Consider the following 22,015-nt stretch of genomic DNA (forward strand, 5'->3'; position numbering starts at 1 on the left):
AGCTGACCCTCTGTATTTTCTTCTGGGAATGTTATGGACTCAGGTCTTCAATCCCCTTTGAGTTAATTTTTGTGTATTGTGTAAGACAGGCATCCAGTTCCATCCTTTTGCACGTGGCTGACCAGTTTTCCCACAACCATTTATTGAAAAGATTCCCTTTTCTTGGCTCCTTTGTCATAGAGTAATTGACTGTATGCGTGGGTTATTTCTGGGCTCTCTGTTCTGTTCCATCCATCTCTGTGTTTGTTTTGATGCCAATTTTGATTACGGTAGTTTTGAAACGTAGTGTGATGTCAGGGAGTGTGATGCCTCGAGATTGCTTTGGCTCTTTGTGGTCTTTTGGTGGTTCCATACAAATTTTAGGATTGTATGTTGTATCTCTGTGAAAAATGCCATTGGAATTTTGATAAGGATTACATTGGATCTATAGTTTGCTTTGGGTAGTATGGACATTTTAACAATATTAGTTCTTCCAATGTGGAGTATGGAACGTCTTTCCATGTGTTTGTGTCGTCTTTGATTTCTGTCATTGATGTCAAGAGAAACTTTTTAGAGCTTGAAAATCCGGGAAAACAAGATCTTTCCTAAGTCATCCTGGGGCACTGTGTAGCAGACCCACGTAAGGAATTTACTTCTCCAGAGAAGTGGTGTTTGACTTCGCTGTTTATTATCAATTAAGGATTCAGATTTGTGAGGTGATGCTAATTTGAAGATTTGTATCTGGCAGAAAAGGTAACCCCAAAGGTTATGGTTCTGTTGCCTGTGGGACATTGACCTGTTTCACATATGACCCAGCAGGTGAATTTCAGATTCTCCGACTGCTCTGTGAATAGGCTTTATTTACTCTGTTATTGGTAGCTGTGTTAATGAACTAATAGGTTGTTGCTAAGTATTCATTTTACATTTGTATCACAGCCATGCTTTTAATTTCCTAAAAATGATGCTCTGACAGCCTCAGAGAACACCGAGCAAACCTGTAGCCTTTGGCAGTGCCGTAGGTGGCCTGGCCGCCTGTTGGCTGTGTGTGCTCCGGGAGCTGGCCCAGCCCCTCTGTGCCGTGGCTCCCCTGTTACATGTGCGCCTGCTCTGCCATTAGTCTGAGGTTCTGGTAAGGACCTCTGGTATCCCGCCAGGTGCTGCTCTGACAGCTGCAGTCAGGGTAGTGGTAGCACCCTCCTGGTGTCTGTAGGTCTCTGCTGACAACAGGGAAGGCCCCATTTAGACTAGGGTGGGGTTGGGGGCATCAGGCAGACAGCCCTGGCCCCCCACCTGCTGGCTTCTGCAGATGGCTGGTCCTCAGAGCTGTGTTCCCGGGTGCTGCCCTTAGCCTCTGGCTTATCTGCTTCTGGCTCTTTTGTTGTTATGGTTGACACAGCTTTATTGGGATATAATTTGTGCACCATTCACACTTACTTTGCCCATTTAAAGTATGCAATTCAATGGCTTTAGTGCAGTTACAGCCTCACACAGCCACCTATGTCCCTCCCAAAAGAAGCCCCCTACCCTTGGCTGTGACCCCCTCCCCCAGCCATGAACAACCCCTCATCTGATTTTTATCTCTGTGGATTCGCCACCTCTGAACACTCCATGAGACTGGAATCATCTGATACGTGGTCTCTGGTTCTGCTGGGAGTCCACAGGACATAGCAGAAACACTACCAGGAAGACAAGGTGGCCCTGGGGAGGGGACCACTGACTCCCACCCACTCCTCAGGAACAGCCTGGTGGCTTTTCATTGATCTGGTCGATGGTGTTTCCTGAGTGCCAGCTGTGTGCTCAGCACGGTGTGGGGCCTGGGAGACACCAGTGAGCAAAGTGTGTGTGGTGCCACCTGGTCTTGTGGCAGAAGCAGATGGCTGTTATGGCTCCGGGGAGTGGGGACCATGACAGGGCAGCTCTCCTGGCACCTCCGGTCACCTTGGGCTTACCTGGTGGTGGGCTGTTGGAGAGGTGCCTCCTGAGAGGGGTCCTGGCCAGGATGAGCCACTGTCTGTTTCCACTTAGCAGCCTACTGGTCCAGGGTGATGTCATTGAAGCTCTCAGCCTGGCAGGTGCTGGCGGCCAGCCACCATGACAGCTTGACTGGGAGCCCCCTCGAATGAGGCCCTGGTGGGTCAGCTGCCTCTAATCCTGGGGCTGCAGCTTGGTCTTGGTATCCTGGTTTGCCCCAAAGTGCGGAGTGGGGGATGGTGGGGTACAGCCGGACTGCAGGGTGGGGCTGCTCTCCTGGGCACAGTGAGGGGCCAAGAAGCTGCCCCAGGAGGGTATAGGCCCAGCGCCCTGCTGCTTAGGAGCCCTGGTCTGGCCTGTGGGCACCCACGCTGCTCTGTGTTGCTAATGGTGCTATAGCAGGTCAGCTGGGCGCTGGGGGGAGAAGCAACTTGCCTACTGCTGCTGGGGGTTTGTCTTCCTATTGCCTGTGAATACAGCAAAGGGCTACAGGACAGGGCGGAGCCAGGGGCACACAGCTCCATGGGCTTCAGGCGGCCACTGCGTGCGCTGCTCCTCCTCCACAGCCCACAAGCTGCAGAGCCTTTGAGCCAGAGGCGGCTTGAGATGCTTGTCTCCAGCTCAGCCCAGGGAAGCCGGCCATCACATATGATCCTCCCCATGTCCCTGTCCCTGTTTCACAGATGAGGAAACAGGCCCAGAGCATCACGCAGAGTGGAGGCTTGAAACTCATGTCTGGATTAACCCAAAGCCCTGCTCTTGGCCGCCACCCCCTTGCTCTTATTAGCTTTGGGTAAGGAGCCCTGGACACGAAGTCCTCAGCCCCTGCCGTGTCCACACCCCATGTTTGGGACAGATGTCCTCTGAGCCGCAGTCCCCTCTCCTTACAAGGTGACTTTTTGGGAGGGTCAGATAGATGACAGATGTCTTAGGGACCACACTTGAAGAGCTAGGAGAGGAGAGGGTAGCATGGTGAGCCGCTGGTCAGTGTCCCCTGATGAGACTGGGTCTGGGGAGCGTGTCTGTATTGTTGTCATGGCCGAGCTGGAAGGGAAGGTGATCCTGGGTCAGGAAGGAAGATGGAGCCTGTCACTTGGGCTCACCAGGCCTGCCTAGGGTCCTGCCCTGGGAAATGATGTGTCACTCCTACCTTCTACACTTCTCTGGTTGGCCACATATTTGCATGTGTTCCTACTAAACTAAGTGGCCTTTCTGCTTGAGTCTCTGCAGAGCTTTCTGGGAAGAGAGCCTTCCCACAGGTGTGATTTTAGCAGGAGCCACCTCTGCAGGGTGTTTGGTGCTGACTACCACCCTGCCCTGCCACATTCCCTCGCTGACAGGGCCTCTCTCCAGGCTTTTTTTTTTTTTTTTTTTTTTTTTAAGATTTTATTTATTCATGAGAGACAGAGAGGCAGAGGGAGAAGCAGGCATCCTGCGGGGAGCCCGAGGCGGGACTCGATCCCAGGACATGGGGTCATGCCCTGAGCCGAAGGTAGATGCTCACATGAGCTCAGGTGTCCCCGGGCAGATTTTATTTACATATATTTTTGTTCCCTAAAACAGCTTCCATTTGGGTTCACGCTGTTCCTTCCAGGTGGCTTTTTCTATGTGTGTCTCATCGTGGTGGCCACTGTGGACCCAGCTCTCTCAACCTGTTCCTCAGGTATCTTGATTCCTTAGCAGACCCCGGCACCGCTTCCCTGCATTGCTGTAACTGCCCGTGGCCTACGGCACCAGGCAGGCATTTGGCAGACGAATCATTTCCCACTGCTGAGCACGTAGGTATTTTGGATCTTTTGTGATTCTCAACAGTACCACTAAGAACATCTTTGTTCACAGAGCTACCCTACCCATCCATTTTTCAAAAATCACTTTTTCCTTTGGATGGATTGAGAAGGTAGTAGCCTCCATCTCCGTGGTCCTCGAGGTGTCGTGGGGCTGGACCCTTTGTAGCTGGGTCTGCTCTTGGTGCAGCCTCACAAATGTTGCTTGGCGGTGGAGCTGCCCCACTCCCCATGGGAATGTGCCTCCTGTACTCTAACTTGCCTGGCTTTGTTGAAGGTGGCTTTTTAGAGTTTGAACTATTAATGGAGAGTAATTCTGCCTTTTTTCCCCACAAAAGGGCTACAATGTCCCCGTGTTTTCTTTTTTTTAAAAAATTTATTTATTTATTCATGAGAGACACAGAGAGAGAGAGAGAATGAGAGAGAGAGAGAATGAGAGAGAGAGGCAGAGGGAGAAGCAGGCTCCATGCAGAGAGCCCGACGTGGGACTCGATCCCGATCCCAGGTCTCCAGGACCACGCCCTGGGCTGAAGGCGGTGCTAAACTGCTGAGCCACCAGGGCTGCCCTGTCCCCGTGTTTCTTGATCGAAGTAAACCTCCATCTGGGTCAGCTCTGCCCCCGAAGTAAACCTCCATCTGGGTCAGCTCTGCCCCCTCCTTACTTCCACCCGATCATGACCCACTCAGACCCCTTTTTCTTTTTTTTTTTTTTTTAAGATTTTTTTTTATTAATGATAGAGAGAGAGAGAGAGAGAGAGAGAGGCAGAGACACAGGCAGAGGGAGAAGCAGGCTCCATGCACCGGGAGCCCGACATGGGATTCGATCCCGGGTCTCCAGGATCGCGCCCTGGGCCAAAGGCAGGCGCCAAACCGCTGCGCCACCCAGGGATCCCTCAGACCCCTTTTTCTAACAGTTATTTTTAAGAGACCCTTTATTGTCCAGAAATGAAATTTGGAGATGATATAGCTTCTCTCACACATAATTCTAAGTGTAGTGGGTTGAACAGCCCCCCTCCCCCCAATTCATGTCCATCTGGAACCTCAAAAAGTGTTTTTTTTTAAAGATTTTATTTTATTTATTCACAAGATATATATATATATATGTATATATATATATAGAGAGAGAGAGAGAGAGACACACACACACACACACACACACACACAGGGAGAGACAGGCAGAGGGAGAAGCAGGCTCCATACAGGGAGCCTAACGTGGGACTTGATCCCGGGTCTCCAGGATCACACCCTTGCCTGAAGGCAGCACTAAACCACTAAACCACTGAGCCACCTGGGCTGCCCCACAAAAAGTGGTTCTATTGGGACTCCTAACCGACTTAGTTGGTAGAGCATGCAACTCTTGGTCTTGCAAGTTCAAGCCCCACACTGAGTATAAAGATTACTTAAAATAAAAATCTTAAGGGGAAAAACAAGGTGGCTTTATTTGGGATTAAGATCTTTGCAAATGTCAATAAGGATTTTGAGGCCAGATCAGCCTGGATTTAGGGTGGGCCCTCCATCCAATGACAGGTGTCCTCTAAGGAAAGGAGAGACATATTAGAGGCTGTGTGCAGACAGGCAGAGGCTATAGGGACCGGGACCACAGGCCTGGGAACACTGGGCCCCCAGGAGCTGGGAGAGGCAGGAAAGCTCCTCTTCTGGACCCTCTAGAGGGAGTGTGGTCCTGCATCACCTTGATCTTGGCCCTTGAGTCTCCAGAACTGGGAGAGAATAAAATTCAGTTATTGTAAGGCCCTGGTTTGTGGTCATTTGTTATAGCGGCCACAGGACATTGACACACTAAGGGAATAAGCTCAAAGTGGGAAGGACAGCTCTAAATGTATGCTCATGGGCTGCTCCCATGGCCTCTGAAGCGGGTGCCATGGGCAAGCCCATTTTGCAGAGCAGCAGTGGGGCTCAGAGATGCTGGGTGACCTTCCCAGGGCACACAGCCAGGAAGAGGGACTTGGGGTTCCAACCCAGGTCTCTCTGACCCCTATGATGCCTGCAGGTTTCACCAGTGGTACAGGGGTGGGTGATGAGGGCCCTTCCTGCTCTCTGAGCCTCTGCTTCCTCCTACCTATAGGATACCTCCAGGCGCCTTCCACTGGCTGGTCCTGATCCCTTCCTCTCTTTCCATTCTGGCTTCTGCAGAACCAGGGCTGGCTGCCTCTGTGCTGATGAGGTCACTGCTCTGGGTGCTAAGCAACCAAGACACAGACCTGAGTGGAGGGGCTGAGCCTCCCACCCTGGGCTGGGGTAGTATGGGCCTGTATGGGGTGGAGTCCTCAGGGCCCTGGGCCCACCCGAGGAGGCTCCAGGGGGCTCTAAGCTCCAGCTCTGGTCCAGGCCAGACTTGGGGTGGCCTGCCCTTCTTGTGTTTGTGTGACGTGGCGGCACTGGCCCTAACATTCTGGGGACCATGTCTGCGAAGATCTGAGGGTTTGCTGGTTTCCCGGGCTCTCTGCTTCCAGGGCCGAGCTCCTAAACCCTCCCACACCCATGTAATTCTGAAGGAAAACTGCTAATCTGTAAAATCAGTGTGAGCATCTCTGATAGAGTTTGGTTTTGCCCCAGATGTGTTTTCCTGAGAACCCTGCTCACATTTTACCCATTGTAGCAGAATGTCGGGCATGGGCCTGCTTTGCCCCTGGCTGCCCCCCCTTGCCCAGGCCCCCCCAGAGAAGGCTGCAGGCTCTGCTCTCATCCACAGCCACTTTACCAAGCACCCGTGTGGGGCCAGGGTCCTGCTTTGCTCCTTTCTGACCGCTTCCTCCATTCCCCCAACCCCAATTGTGTTTTGTTATGAAAGTTTTCAAACATTCAACATTTCAGACAAAAATTTCCCCCTCTAAGGAAAACCAGGAGAAAAGAAGAAAGAAAGAACGAAAAGAAAAAAGAAGAATCAAAGAAAGAAAAAAAGACATGATAAAGAAAATAAGGAAAAAAATAAAAATTAAAAGAAAGGAAAAGGAAAATCCCCAACCCAAATTCCACTTGGCATCATCCCAATAATCACAATTGATCCCCGCCCCTCCCTTGCTTCTCCTCCCTCATCCCCTTCTCCCCTATCCCCTATCCCTTCCCTCCCCTCCCCTCCCCTCCTCCCATCCCTTCTCTCCCTTCTCCCTCTCTCCTCCTTTCTGGCCTAATAACCAATTAAAAGAAAGTTGCAGACATCATGACATTTTATCTCCGTACACTTTGGTGTTCTTCTCTTTTAAAAAAAGGGCAGTTTCCTTCAAAAGTACCTCATGACTTGTTAACTGTGGGGACATAGAATGTCCTTACACATGGCCTGTTGTTCGTCTCTGATCTATTTTACTGGAGAACACTCCCCACCCCTTTCATGTTTTCCCACGACACTGACTCATGGAGGTTTTGGAGAGTAAGCTGGTGGATGTCCTTGGATGTCATCTTCCTGGTTCCCCCGTCCCCTGTATTTCAGCGCCAAGGGCTGGCGCATGGCCATATGAACGTTTGTGGTAAGAGTGCCTCCTGTCAGCCCTCGTGCTTTAGACCTCATCGTGCCACGGGCACCGGGCCTTGTGTAAAGCTGGCCGGTCTCCTCAGGGGACACTTGGCGTGTGCTTCTCCCTGCCAGGAGTGAGTGGACTGGCTCCCACCTTCCCCAAGCCACCCTCCCACCCCCTGGCCTTGCTTCTGGGTGAGGCTGCGTGGGGCCGAGTGACCCCCCCATGCCCCCCCAAGGACTCCTCGCCTGCCAGGCCTGGAGAGGGAACCAACATGCTGAGCATTCTCCCCTCACCCGAGCCCAGACAGGAACTGCTGGTACTTGGCTCAAGACAGGAGCCTGAGTGGCTCCCTCATGCCCTGGGATGGAAGCTCTGCTGGAAAGCCCGGTGATACAGCCCAGTGTCACCGCCATGGGCCAGCTGGCTGCAGCGTGACCCATTGCTTTCCCTGAGTGCCTCAGGTAGTGGGATGGACATTGTTCAGCTGCTCTGGCCCACTGGACCTTTAGCCTAGAATGGCTGGGCCTGGTCTGGGCGTGGGGGGCAAAGGGTACGGTGGGCTGGGGGTTCCTTTTCATACTTCCTGAGGTCTCACAGGCACTCCTGATAGGACAGGGGTGCAGCTATAATGGTTGAGTCACAGGCAAAATAAGGCTTCCAGGGCTGAGGGCCTGGAGTCAGCTCCATCGCCACTCTCCTGTTGCCTCTCTTCTCCCTCTGCCTCCTCCAGGGAGCCAGCCTGGGTTGCCATGTGCTGCAAGAGAAGGCAAAGCTGGGACCGCCTAAGATCTCACCGCAAAGCTGCAGATACGCTGACCAGATGGCAACGCTGAGCTGTGCGCAAGACCGAAATCACCGTGTTCCAATCCCAGCCTTGAGACAAAGCCAGACTTGCTCAGATGTTTCCACTCAGGGTTGGGCAAAGATGCCCCAAAGGCAGACAATGGCAAAGAAAGGGCAACAGCCTCCAGTGGCTGGCAGGGAGAGCTTTAGGCATCTGCTGTGGGCCTTGATGGGGGTCTCCTCTGAGCAGCCCCCACCCTCCCACGTGGCAGGGGGCATCGGCGGCTGGGAGCAGACCCGAGGCCTCTCCAGGATGCAGGCTCCTGGCCTCTTCTTGGCTCTGGTCAGTTTGTATGACACAGCGCCTGCCTGTGGAGCCAAGGGGACAAAACTTTTGTGTGTAACCCAGGGAAACGGAGAGCCCGCGGGCTGTGGTGGCCCCGGCAGCGCTGGTGCCCATGGAAGGCCCTGCGCACAGGAGCTGTGGGTCCTGGGGCGCCCATGGGAGGAGACCTGCGGCTGCCAGAGCTTGGGGAGATCCATGTGGCTGTGGCTGGAGGGGGCCACCCCAGAAGCCCTCAGCCGCTGCCCCCCCCCCCCCCCCCCCCCCCGCCCGCCCCGTGCTCTCGGCTGGTGCAGCTTTGAGAGGGCCCATGCTCCACCCCTTCTCTGCGGGCCTTTTCCTAATGGAAGCCGTGCCTCATCCCGTGAGGATCCGAGGCAGCTCTCAGGAAACACACGAGTAGAATACTCAAGTGTGAATATACTGAAAAAAAAACTCTGGGCCAAATGTTCTGGAATGAGGTAGTGGTGATGGTTATTGCACAACTTCGCAAATTGATTAGATGCCTTTGAGTCGTACATTTTAAAGTGGTTAAAACAGTGAGTTTTATGTTGTGTGTATTTTACCACAATAAGAAGAGGTTCAAACAAAAGTGAGGGCGAGGGGTAGGTGGGTGGGTGGGATGTTGTAGCTGGAGTGGGGAGGAGTGCAAGGTGATCTTTGCCAAAGACTGTCCCAGCTGGTGAGCCAGAGCTGTGGTTTGCACCTTGCTCACTCAGAGGCGGGGAGAGCGCTTCCTGTTCAACCTGCAGATAGAAATGGAGCCTGTCCTGTGTGTCAGGCCCTGCATGGGGCTGGAGTGCTGACAGTGAGGACACCAGTGTGGTTCCTGCCCTGGGGGTTAGTTATACAGCTGTCCCTCTTGAGGCGTTCACAGGAGGAAGTCTCTTGGGCAGTGGCCTCTCCAAGAAACTTCCCATGGTCTCGTGTGGGTGCTGGGAGCTGCTACCGGGCCCACATGCCCAGAACTGGGCACCACGAGGGACACAGGAGAAAAGATGGTGGTAATCTGTGGACCCATCAGAGCGCATGAGTGAAATGTCTGTCTGGGCCACAGTGGGGTGTGCACTAATGTGAAGAAGGGCCAGATGCCCAGGGGAGGAGCCAAGGGGCTGAAGGCCTTCCAGAAACTCCCTGGAGTGGAGAGAGTGAAGCAGGAGCTTGAAGGAAGGTCTATGTGCAGGGGAGCTGGGGAAGCCGAGGCTCAGAGATGTTAAGCAGCTTGCCTTTAGCCTCACAGCTGCTGAGCAGCAGAGCTTGGGATTGGAGTGCGTCTGTCTGCTGTCAGGGTGTCTGTCTCTGAGCACTCTTTGATGAGTGCTTCTGGGGAAATCCCTGAGGAGGATGCCAGCCCAAGATCCCAGCTCTTACCAATATGACGTTTGAATCCCCTTCTCCAAAACACAAGTTCTGGGTAAAGTGCAGCAAATACCCCTTCAAATGCATAAATGAACACAGGAGAAAATAAAATCTGATGCTTTCAGGAGTCAGGGATGGGGAGTACATGCTTTGGAAACACAGCTGGGCCCGATTCATGAGCCCTCAGGATTGTGTGGGACGCTCCCTGGCATTGGGACGGGCACGGCCTGGCAGCAGGAGGTGGACAGCGAGGTTGCAGACATACGGAGGAGGCCAGACCTCCGACAGTTACACCCTCTGTGAAAGCACCATCCCATATACCAAATAGTTCTTTTTTTTTTTTTTTTTTTTTTTCCGAATAGTTCTTTGGGCTGTAACTCAGGCACCATGTGATTCACCCATTCTTCAGCACACCCAGAGGCTGGACAGCCAGCACCACCTCGCAGAGTTAGAGCATGCTCGTCCCCCACAGAGGACACCCCCTTCACAGGCACTCCCACTGCCCCCCTCCCCAGTACTGAGTGACCACTGTCTGCACTCAGGATCTACTCATGTGGCAAGGAAGTTGGTGATGTATTTGGGGGCCTCAGTTCCCCTCCTGTGGGCTTCTCCATGGGGCTGCTTGGGAGTCCTTATAGCGGCAGGTGGCACGGTGGCCAGCTTCCCCACAGTGAGGTGTCCCAGAGAGCACGGGGAAGCTGCAATGACCTTTGGGTCCTCAAGTGGGAAAGCCATTCAGGCCAGCCCTGACTTGGGGTCGGGGGCTCTCAGGGGCCAGCCACTAAGGGAGGAGGGGATGGAGAGGATGGGAGACAGGCAGTTATGGGTGAGGCCACAGCTGAGAAGTGTCTGAGATTGATGGAGGACACTCAGTGAAGGTGAGCTGGGTCATCAAAGCACACTGCTGAAACATATGGTAGTGACCTGGTCCTGAGAGCAAAGAGAAGGTCCTGCAAGTGGCCACAGGAAAGACCCATTCCTCATCAGAGAATAACTGTGCTGACAACAGATCCCCAGAGAGCAACAACAGAAAGCCAAAACAGGCAAAAGACATCTCCAAAGTGCTCCAAATAACCGCTACCTTTGTCGTGTTCAGTTCAATGTCATTTAAATGACAGTGCATTTCATTTCAACTTCAGACAGTCTGGGAGAGAGGATCCCCATGGGTCCTCTGAAGCAACTCAGAAATAACAGGATTCGGGAGGAAAGAGGATGATCCAGGGGAGAAGGAGAGGCTGGAGGACTGGTCTGCAAATGCATGGTTTACAGCCACTCCAGTGTTTACCACATACACCTGGGGTGTGAAGGAGGGCAAGGGTGTGCCCTCAGGTGCCTCTGCAGGGGCTTTCCCACCTCATTCCATTATCCCTACCACTAGCATGTGTGCACACATGTATACACATAGAGATATATATGTGCACACACAGGTGCACATATACACATGCATGCACAAATACACCCAGACATGCATACACGCATATACACGTGCATACACACGCACACATACATAGACGTGCACACATACACACGAGCATGTGTGCACACATAATACAGGCATGCACATGGAGACACATACACAGGTGCACACATCACACATGGACACATTCACACATGTGCACACATTTACACAGACCCACAGAGACACACACGTACACATGTGCGCATACGTATGTATACATATGCACACACACACACTCCGGTGCTCTTACTGGAAAACCAGTGAAAGTAAAAAGCCCGGCCTGACTGTTGTATTGCTGGTAAGAACCGTAGAATGAAGTCTGATTCAAGGAGTTGAAGAGAAAGAACTGTACTAGCCAAGGATACCCAAGAGAACAGGGAGGGTGATAGGAGTTAGGGGAGTTTTGGATGTCTCTGATTGTTTCAGAGGCAGGGGGAGACACCCCTGTTCAGCCCGGGGATACAGTCACAGCAGAACTGCTGACAACAGCCACACACACACAGCAGGAAGCTGGGGGAGCAGTGGAGGAGCCGGGAAGGACTCCTCACTTCAAGGAAAGGTAGGACGGGCAAGGTGGGGAGCACAGCACAGGTGAGTCAGGATAAATGAACACAGAGGGAAACAGAATAATTTCACATACACCAGCAATTACAATAAACGTAAGGAGCCTAAACCTACCAGTTAAAAGACACAGATTGGAAACGTATGTGAGACCCAGAGGTGTGCTGTTCACTTAGGACATCTTCATATGGAAGGAGAAAAAGGCAGAGCCACCAAGGACCCAGATCCTTCCCTGCAGAGGTCCCTGGACCTGCAGAGCCTGTGGCACAGGCGGATGGCCATGTGGAGCCCAGCCTGGGGCAGCCCTGCCTGCGTTGTCCACGTGCATCCCCACCTTGCCCTCTCCACTCTGCGTGAGTGCACTTGCCGCAGGTGGGCGGTATGACTTGGAGTGTGACCTGCAATCACAGGTGCCACCCACGAGGATGTGGCGGCAAGTGGGGCTTGGTGCACCCTCTGTGGTGGATGTGAACTTTTCACCCACAAGACTAAACGGATATTGGGAGTCCGGAGGGGGGGGATGTGTTGGGTCCATTTTTTTTAAAAACAGTTTTATTGAGAAGAATTCACAGACCAAACAGTTCACCTGTTTTAACGTATGATTCAGTGTCATTCGCACTGACTACTGTGCAACCATTCCCACACCTGTTTTCAGGATACTTGGTCATCCCAACAGAAACTCTGGAACTGGTAACTAACTCCCCATTCACCCTCCCCTGGCTGCCTCCCGTCCTCTTTCCACCTCTAGAAATTTGCCTTTTCTAGATATTTTGTACAAGTGGCATCACACACTTGCCCTTTTGTGTCAGGCCTCTTCCCCTCAGTTTCGCAGGTTTATCATGCTGTGTTGTAGCATGGGCCAGTGCTGCTCCATTGTGTGGATATGCCACATTTTGCTTATCCATTCATCCGTAGATGGACACTTGGGTTATTGGAGTCTTTTGGCTGCTTTAGATGCTGCTGCTGTTAACGTGCGTGCACAAGTTTCTGTTTGGATCTCTGTTTCCAGTTCCTTGGGGTGTATACCCAGGAGTGGAATGTGGTCCTAGGGGAACCATATTTGGCTTTATGAGGAACCACTCGGCTGTTCCCGACAGCGGGGGCGCCATTCCACATTCATTGGTTTAGCTTGTCTTCCATACCCACTGTTCCTGTTTCTTGGCTCTTCTCTTGGCCCTGGGAAGTGACCCTGGGTAGACAACCTTGGCTTTGACCTCAGGTTGGGCTCAGCCAAAGGGTGGATGTCAGAAAAGGGGATGAGAGGCCCCCCCATGAGCCCCCTTAAGGCTGTCTCAAGCGGCTCCTCTCTATGTGGGATCCTGAAGCTCAGCCTCCCCTCCTCCCCTGGGGCCTGGGATGATCGTCCCCAGTTACTGTACTATGCCTGGGGCTCCGCTTCACCCACGCGCTGTAAAGGGATCATTTTGTAAAGAAGGCCTCCTTGAAATACCTTGACTTGAGTGAGCCCCCTATTTTCTGAGGGGCTCTGACCTGGGCAAGTAGGTAGTCAGACCCTCTGTGTGTTTGAGACAGGAGCTCTGGGGGTGTCACTCACTGAAGGAGCAGCAGCAAGCCCTGCATCCACTCTTGGTGGGGCTCAGGAGCTAGTTTCTAGAGACATGAAGGAATGATTTCACCATTGAAATCAGGCTCATTTATTCTAAGCACATCAGAGACTATGGCCTGGGTCCAGGCTACAGAGAGACTGGCTTCCCTCTTAGGGGTTTCCCACTATAAAACAAATCAAAGTGACCTGCAAGGACAGGGGACAGTCCCATGATGAGGTGAAAGTTCATCTGGCAGAAACTGAAGGCCTGTGGGCTGAGGAGAGGGAGGTAGATGCTCCACCCACCTTGGGCTTACCTGGACAGATGACTTCACCTCTCTGAGTCTGGCTCCTCATGTGTAAAAGGGGGACATATTATCCTCTCTGTGATGATGACATGGATGCTGCTGGGAAGAGGGATGCTCCTTACCTGTCCTGTGCAGGGGACGCCCAGTCTGTCCCCTGTGATGGTGCCACCTCACAGCCATGTGATGTGTCGTTACAGCACTGAGTGCCTGGCCTGGAGATGCTCCTGGTCTGATGGGTATTGATGAGTCTGCTGAATATGGCCTTCCTCCTGGGATTGGGGAAGGGGTCAGGTGCAAGACCAGGTTCCAAACCATGGGTCGGTCCCTTTCTGCTTCACCTGCCCAGGGCCTGTGGAAGAGGGCTCAGCTGCCCCTGGAAGGGGTGGGTGGGGAGTGCTCCTTGAGGGCACAGGGGGTGTGCATGAAGAGGGGGCTTCTCACAGCAGGCCAGATGAAGTGGCGCCAGGGACTCCTGCATCCTGACTGTGTCCCGTGGGGTGTGGGTAGTGACCCAGCTGTGTTTGGAACAAGCTGTCTTCCCAGTAATTAGCAGAGTGCACAGATGCTCCAGAAGTATTTGCTGAATAAATAAATCCCAGAGCATCAGTCCAGAGAACTCTCGCCTACAGAACAGGGAAGACGGATGAGAATGTTTATCACAGTGGTTTGTTTACAGTCCCGAAGCGTGGAGACAGCTCACACTCATTGCAGGTGACTAGACAGATGCGCTGTGTGTCCACGTGGCAAGGGCTGACCCGGCAGGAGAATGGATAGGTGATGGCTACGTGTGTCAGCGTGGATGGATAGGACATATAACTGGGGGAGAGAGACAAGTCATCCAGCTTGTTCCCTGATAGCTGGACTTGCTGAAACAAACCACCCCAGATCCAGGGGCTTCAAACCACACGTTTAGTCTCTTCTGGTCCCGGAAGTCTGAAGTCCACAATCAGTGTTGTGGACTAGAATTGTGGTGTCGGCAGGGCTGGTTCCTACTGGGTAGGACGCCCCCTTGCCCTTCCCATCCCTGGTGGTGCTGCGTCCTTGGCTCGGGCCTCCTCCAGCCTCAAGCCAGCGGCTTCCTCTCCTGCTCGCATGTTCCGTCTCTGACCCCGGCCTCCCTCTGACAGAGACCCTGTGATGACACCGGGCCCAGCCGTTGTCCAGTCTTCTCCCACCTAAACCCCTCACTTGATTGTGCCTGCAGAGGGAAGCCTATAGGGGCACATGTACAGGGGCACACGTGCAGGCTCGGGGGGTTAGGACATGGTCCCTGGGGCTGTTCCTCTCCCTACCACACAGGTGAGTGGGTGGTCTCTGGGGAGGGGGATGAGATCCAGGACATGCATAGAGGGTGCCTGCTGGACTGTGCTCATTCCTGTGTCATTACTGTTACTTTAAAGAGGGAGCAGTTGGGTCTGTGCCCACCCGCACCTGCCCTCCCTCCCAGGGCCCTCCTCCACACGGCCCCAGCGGTTGCTGCTCTGTGTCTGGAATGATTCTGGACAGTCCCCAGTGTGCTGCACAGGACTCCCTCTGCAGTCACCTTCTGGGGGAGCCAACTTCACATACTTTTGCTTTTCCAGATAAAACTCCTACAATGTGAACTGAACCCTTTTGCAGAGGATTCAGGGGTACTTGGTATGTTCACAAAGTCATGCAACTTCTGCTTCTGTCCCATTCCAGAACATTCCATCATCCCAGATAAAACCCCGTACCTGGGATGCTTGGGTGGCTCAGTGGTTGAGTGTCTGCCTTTGGCTCTTGATCCTGGGGTCCTGGGATCAAGTCCTGCATGAGTCTCCCTGCAGGGAGCCTGCTTCTCCCTCTGCCTATGTCTCTGGCTCTCTCTATGTCTCTCATGAGTAAATAAATAAGATCTTAAAAACAACCAAAGAAAACCCATACTTGTTAGCCCCCAAGCCCCATTTCCCCTCCCCAAAGTTCCTGGGAGCCACAAATGTGCTTGTGTCTCAGTGGACTTGTGCACCCTGGACATCTATCTACAGAAGTGCACACTGTGTAGCCTTTGTATCCAGCTTAGCATCATGTTTGAGGTTCACTGGCATTGTGGCATGTGTCAAAACTTTACTTCGTGTGGTGGAACAGTGGCCACTGTGTGGAGAGCCCCCTGTGTGTTCATCCGTCCCCCAGTCGACAGGCCTCTGGGCTCTGCACCCCTTGGCTCCTGGGAATGTGTGTGGCCGTGGACCTGTTGGGGTACTGCTTGGGTCCCTGCCTGGCCCCCACCCCGGCGTTCCCTCTGTCCAGTGGAGAGAGAACTCGCTCTGTGTTCCTGTCCCAGGGCCCGACTCTGGAAGCTCAGACGTCATAGCAAAGTCTTGCAGGTTGAGATTTGTTAAGCACGCGTTCCTCCTCCACACCCGTGCTGACCCACAGGTAGGGCAGCCCCATTGCGTGCGACTACCCATATGTGCGTGGATTGAGGCAAACAGGTTGGGGTGTGGGTCCTCATTTCTGCACATCTGTCTCCTGGCCACTGGACTGGCCAGGGCAAGCATACAACATCCCAGTCCTCACTGCTGTACTGTACTGTACTGCTGTGAGTACAGTACTGCTCTGTGCTTTTTGGTGTGTTTGAAATATTTTACACTTATTTTATTTTATTTTTTATTTTATTTTTTAAAGATTTTATTTATTCATAGAGACAGAAAGAGAGAGAGAGAGAGGCAGAGACACAGGCAGAGGGAGAAGCAGGCTCCATGCAGAGAGCCTGATGGACCCGATCCAGGGTCTCCAGGATCATGCCCTGGGTTGCAGGCAGCGTAAACCGCTGCGCCACCAGGGCTGCCCTATTTTACACTTTTTAAACAGAACATTAAAAAGTCCCCCCCCCCAAAAAAAAACAACAAACAAAACAGAAGCAAACTGTATTTGGGACCAGAATGGAACAGATGAAGTCAGGGGACAGAGCTGGCTAGGTGGGTGCTGGTGGCACTGGTGTGGGGTGAGCTGACTTGGAGCCCCTGGACTCAGTCTCTTGGTCTGGAACGGGCCTGCTGAGCTGAGTGGGTCTGGGGACAGGGCCGTCCTGGGATGGGGACATGTGCCGTGTTAGTGTCCTGCTTGCTGCAGCAGGAATCTCTTCCCGGGCCCAAAGCTTGGATGGGGACATGCAGGCCAGGAAGTCCCCAGGCTGTTGGTAAAGCTCCCCAGATGTCAGTGCAGCTCCGTGGCTGAGTGTGGTGGCCTGGGGAGGGGCTTCCAGGCCCTCTCCCTCTCCCCAGGAGAGAGCTGGTGCTGAGGAGTAGGGGCGGGTGTGTGTGTGTGTGTGTGTGTGTGTGTGCGTGCGCGCGCGCGCGCTACTGCCCCATTCATGGAGGGGCTGCCCCAGGGCTAGGCAGCCAGCAGGCCCCGCATGCCCCTGGTCTGGGTTTCTGCACTCCCTATCTGTGAAATGAGTGGCCCCTCTGGCCTCCTGGGCTAGGGAGCCTGCCTCCTCCTAGGTCTGTTCTCCTTTCTCATGCATTTTCTTAAACAAAACTTCTAAAGAACTTGCCATGTGCCTCAACCATTTTAAAACGCTGCATACTTTAGCTGATTGAACCTATGGCACCCCCATGAGAGAATCTCACTTTACAGTAGGAGAACCTGAGGCAGACGGGGTCTGTGACCCGTCTGGGGTCACGCGGTCAGTTGGTGGGGGGTCTGGCTCAGAGTCTGTGTGCGTCACTGCTGTCCGGCACCGCCTGTCACCCTTCAGTATTTCTAAGCTGCCGTGGGGTAAGAGGGACTCTGGCCCAGGCCCTGCTGCATGAAGCCATCTGCACGACAGCCAGAGGCAGCAACCCGAGGCTGAGGGACACGGTGATCACCCTCCACCTCTACGGGGCCGGCAGGGCTGCCTGTGTGCACATGGCCACTGCCGCTGTGTGCAGGTCTTAGCGGCACAGGCGCATGACTTCATCCCGCCCACGCCCTGGCCTCACACTGGAAATGACCCCTGCTATCCTATCCTTTATTAGAGGGTTTGTGGAAGCCTGCAGAAAATAAGAAACTCTGGACACCGGGAACCAGCTGGCTCAGTGTCCAAACACAGTGTTTTTATGGCACGGTTTCTTCCTCCCGGGCCTCCTGGACCACAGCAGTCTGCTCCCTGGAATGGACGCTGGGGAATGCTCAAAGCCCATTCTAGAGAAGTGATGGGACTTCTGCCCCCCAGAAGGCTCCTGCTGCCCTTCAGGGGAGCCTCAGGGCCTCCTATACCCTCCAGCTGCCCTGCATTGGATTCCCACCCCCAGAAAGCAACTGGGGGCTTTCCCATCAGCTTGCTCCCCTCCTGCCAGGTGCTGGGACTGAAGGCTGGAGAGATTAATCAAACGGGGTGGGACGAACAAAAGCCCGGGCGCCAGGTACTGCGGAGGCGCCAGCATCCCGCTCAGGCCTTCTTCCCTGGGTCTCCCAAGACCTGTCATGTGGAAATGAGAACTCCCTTTTCCAGGAAATTAATGAAAACCGCGTTTATGAGGCAGCTGTTCTCGGGTGTGAACTTTGTTGGGAGACTAGTGGGTCCAGGGGTGAACTGGAGGGGCCCTCTGCCCCTGTACACCTTCTACCTTGTACACGAACCCTGGGAGTGCGCTCCAGGCTCAGGCAGCTGCAGCCGCACATGCATGCTGGGTGTGTTCTCACTGGGATGCAGACACCCCCTGAGATCACTGTTCTTTTAATAGATTTGGGGCCTGTCGCTCTAGGGGTGTGCAGGCCTTGCTCTGGACCCAGCACGTACCACGCTGACGTGTCGGCAGCCCCTGGGTACTGGCAGCACTACTTTGTGATTAGTAATCCAAGGGCTCAATGCGTGCTTGGTTACCATGTCCCCATTCGTAAGCTCAGGGTGCACTGCGTCTTCCAGATGTCAGATTTATAGCCCTGTAGGTCCTGACAGCCTTTGCAGGGGGAGGGGGGCAGCATTTCACAAGCATCACCTGATGGTGCTTGTGATATTCTGCACAGTGGATTCCATTCTTATCTCTAGTTCACAGAAAGGGAAAGCAAGGACCAGAGAGGGGAAGTAACCTTCCCCAGGTCACCCAGCGAGGCAAGGAGTTCCCGAGCCACGACTGGCAAGCACAGCGCCCCCCTTGGTGGAGGGGGCTCAGTGTGTGTGTGTGTGTGTGTGTGTGTGTGTGTGTGCGCGCGCGCGCGCGCATGTGTGTGCACGCGCCAGCACTGGGCTGGACAGGATTGAAACAAACCCATCTGTGGACGCCCGGCTTCCTTGCCCTGATGATGTCATCTTCCAGGCCCAGAGTGGGCCCTGGGCGAGCGAGGGGGCCACAGGGCCTTGGTCTATCATGGTCCAGTTGAAGGCAGAGTGTTTTGCCAGAAGCTTGCCCTCTGACCGCACAGCGAACTCATCTTCTCGACTCCCATGCTGACTTGAGGAGCGAAAGGTATTTTCCACATTGTGTTAAAGTCATCTGTATGGGAGCCTCGCGGGTGGAAATAAAATATTTACCATTTGGAACGAAATTCCAACTAGACCAACAAGCACTCCAAGCAAAGGATGTGGGGGGAGTGGGGAACGGTCAGAGGCACACAGCTGCTGCCCAGCTGTGGCTGTAGGAGAGGGGACTGGGCCCCGGCTGCCCTGTCCTCCCCGGGGCCTCGCCCAGGGGCGCATCCGCTTGCAGCCTCTCCCTTCGCTGAGCGCTGCTGAAGCCCCGTTCTTGGACGCTCTCCAAGCCCGTTCGTGGGTGTCCCCTCCCCCTCCCTCCTGGCCCATCTGCCTCCTCCCAGGCCCTTGATGGCCCCACTGTGATCAGCTGTCCTCCGTCCCCCATGTACCCGGCCACCCGTGGAGATGCCCGCGGCCTGGGGGTGTGGAAGGGCCAGTCAAAAGGAAGTGCGGTGGCCCCAAGGCAGCCAAGCCCTCCTCTGGGAAATGGAGCCCTGGGTGGGAAGGAGCTTGCCCAGGTGGCTCATGGAGGGAAGGGCTGTGTCCAGGTCCCTGCCTTGAAACTGCTGCTTCACAGCCCACTGTCTCTCACTGTCCTTGACTTTAGTTTTTCTAAAGGGATGTTGATGTCCACAAACTGGTCATGGCTAAACTGGAGGTAATTACAGCAGTTGTTTCCTTACCTGTGGGGTGGAGGATTCCAGCATGCTCCCCGTTTCCCAGCTGGGCGGTCCATCCCTCCTTCCCCCCGAATGCACACTCTCTGGCTTGCCAGAGCTGGATGGTGGGTCTCTATTCTGTGGGGAGATCCCTGCTGTATGAATGAGTACTCCTCCCCCTGAACTAGGGAGTCTTGTGCGTTAGGTGGGGTGGACCAATTGTCTGGAGAGTGGGCCCCTGTGCTCCCTGCCTTTGGGCCAAGCCACTCCCACCTGGGCCCTTGACATGGCCCCGATGGCTTTCCCTTATCACTCTTGGGGACCCTGGGGATGGTCTGGAGGAGGCTCTAGGGGTGGGTCCTGGAACCCCCCTGGGCAGAAGGACCTAAGGACCATGGATGTGTGAGGCATTGGTTAGTGCCTTATTCTAGCTGCTGGGGGACTGAGGCCATGACTTCCCCAGGCCCTGACCCCCCAGGTGACCTCCACAGGGCGTTCAGTGACCCAGGGACCCACCACCTCATCTGTGGGACAAATACTCTATTGATTCTCTGGTTCAACTAGAGGGAAAAATCCCCCTGAACCTCCGCCAAGGGTGTGGGGAGCGCGTTTGGAACGGCTCCAAAGCCGGAACCCAGGGAAGGGGGGATACTCCCAACTTTTATGACTTGCTTCAAATAACTTCCTGGAAATGGTCGAGTGCAGCTTGCAGTCCCTGTGGCCTCATTGGGGAGCAATGTTCCATGCAGCGCAGGGTCACGGTTGGCCGTGGGCTGCTTGGCCAACCTGGCTGGAGGCTCTGCGGCGGGATCTGTAGAGCCCCCAGCAGCTCCGGGCTTCAGGGCTCCTTTTTTGCACTCTGGGTCCTTTCTGTGGGCTCCAGGACAGTCTGGTAGGGACACAGCAGGGCCACCAGATCTGCTGCTGCGCAGCACTGCTTGCCCTTGTTGGGTCCACCCTGCAATTTGTGTGGGGCAGAATGCTTAGCTGAGCAGAATCAACCTCAGACTGTGTGGAAGGATCATATAAATCATTTCAAAAAATATACCCCACGATAAGGATGGCGTCCTCCGCGTGCCAGACTCCATGCCAGGCTCCACTGCTTCTTGCTTGGTGACCCTGGACCGCGAGCCACTCTCCCTGTGCCTCCATTTCCCTGTCTGTATCTTGAGGGTGGGGAGCGTGTCTGTGTCCCCAGAGCACCTACGGTGGCACCCACGGAGAGAGCCCTCGGGGCTGGGCAACGTCACCATCACCCCCAGCACTTCTGCCTTTACAAGTAAAGGGGCTATAAACACTCTGCTGTGTGTGTCTTGGCCTTCTGCTGTGAAAATAAGTAAACCCACCACAGGGAGTTCCTAATTGAGAGGTTGACACTACATTTAAATGTGGATCGATACGACTAGAATGGCAGCCTAACAAGTATACGACTTGGCACCCCACCAGGGCATCAGGGTTGTCCCCTCTCCCCAACCCGTGCTCGTACTGCATGTTGGAATAAGAGTTTTGCTGATGAGAGACTCCTAACTCTGGGAAATGAACAAGGGTAGTGGAAGGGGAGGTGGGCGGGGGGTGGGGGTGACTGGGTGATGGGCACTGAGGGGGGCACTTGGCAGGATGAGCACTGGGTGTTATGCTATATGTTGGCAAATTGAACTCCAATAAAAATATTTTTAATAAAACAAAATAAGAGTTTTGCCGGTGTAGCAGGTCAAAGATAACTTGAGTTGGGTTGCATGTCTTTTGATAGAACGGTAGACTCTGCTTTGCTTCCCTCATCCACGTCAGTGGCCTTATTGACGTGTGTACGCTCTTGGTTGATGAAGGGACTGGAGCCTTGGTCTATCGGGCAGCCGGATTTTGTTTTTGGCAGGGTATCTTTGTATTTGAATGTGTGTGTGAGATATTTACCCCGTACATGTGTGTTTGTGCATGCACACGTGCACAGTATCTGTGGCGTCCATGTTACACAGACACGTGTGTATGTGCGTGTGCCACGCAGAACCTCCCCGTGTTCCGGTCAGTGGTCTCTGAGCACTTTTCTGGGCACCCCCTAGAGTGGTCTTTCCTATCTGGGGTCCTGTTATGGATCCTCATGTGGTTTCTCCTTTACGTTTTTATGGTGTTACTTTCGTGTTTACAAAACTTTCTCTCCTGGTGGAAGTTGGTTTGGTGTAAGGAGAGGCAGGCATGCTGTTCTTCCTGAAACTGTTTCCTCCAGATGACAGCTCCTTTGCCCCACCGCCCAGGGTGGGACATCCTGTCATCTCCCACCACCGTCTCAACACCCTGATGCCACCACGCTGGTCCCTCTGGAGCTTTTTCTGGATCCTCACGGCCTCGCCAAGGGGCTGAGGCTGTGGCACCGAGC

The 22,015-nt window shown here is 53.9% G+C and overlaps 1 protein-coding gene across 1 annotated transcript in view; it reads left to right on the forward strand.

Moving 5' to 3' along the window:
* Positions 1-22,015, forward strand: part of LOC119876595 — a 40,356-nt gene that overhangs the window by 11,622 nt on the left and 6,719 nt on the right. Inside the window, exons 5-7 of the mRNA XM_038546056.1 lie at positions 3,514-3,728; positions 7,938-8,623; positions 9,391-9,481. Of these exons, the coding sequence (XP_038401984.1) occupies positions 3,514-3,728; positions 7,938-8,623; positions 9,391-9,481 (992 nt within the window). The remainder of the gene's footprint in view (positions 1-3,513; positions 3,729-7,937; positions 8,624-9,390; positions 9,482-22,015) is intronic.

The sequence above is a fragment of the Canis lupus genome, chromosome 9, assembly GCF_011100685.1.
Source record: "Canis lupus familiaris isolate Mischka breed German Shepherd chromosome 9, alternate assembly UU_Cfam_GSD_1.0, whole genome shotgun sequence".
Lineage (NCBI taxonomy): Eukaryota > Metazoa > Chordata > Mammalia > Carnivora > Canidae > Canis > Canis lupus.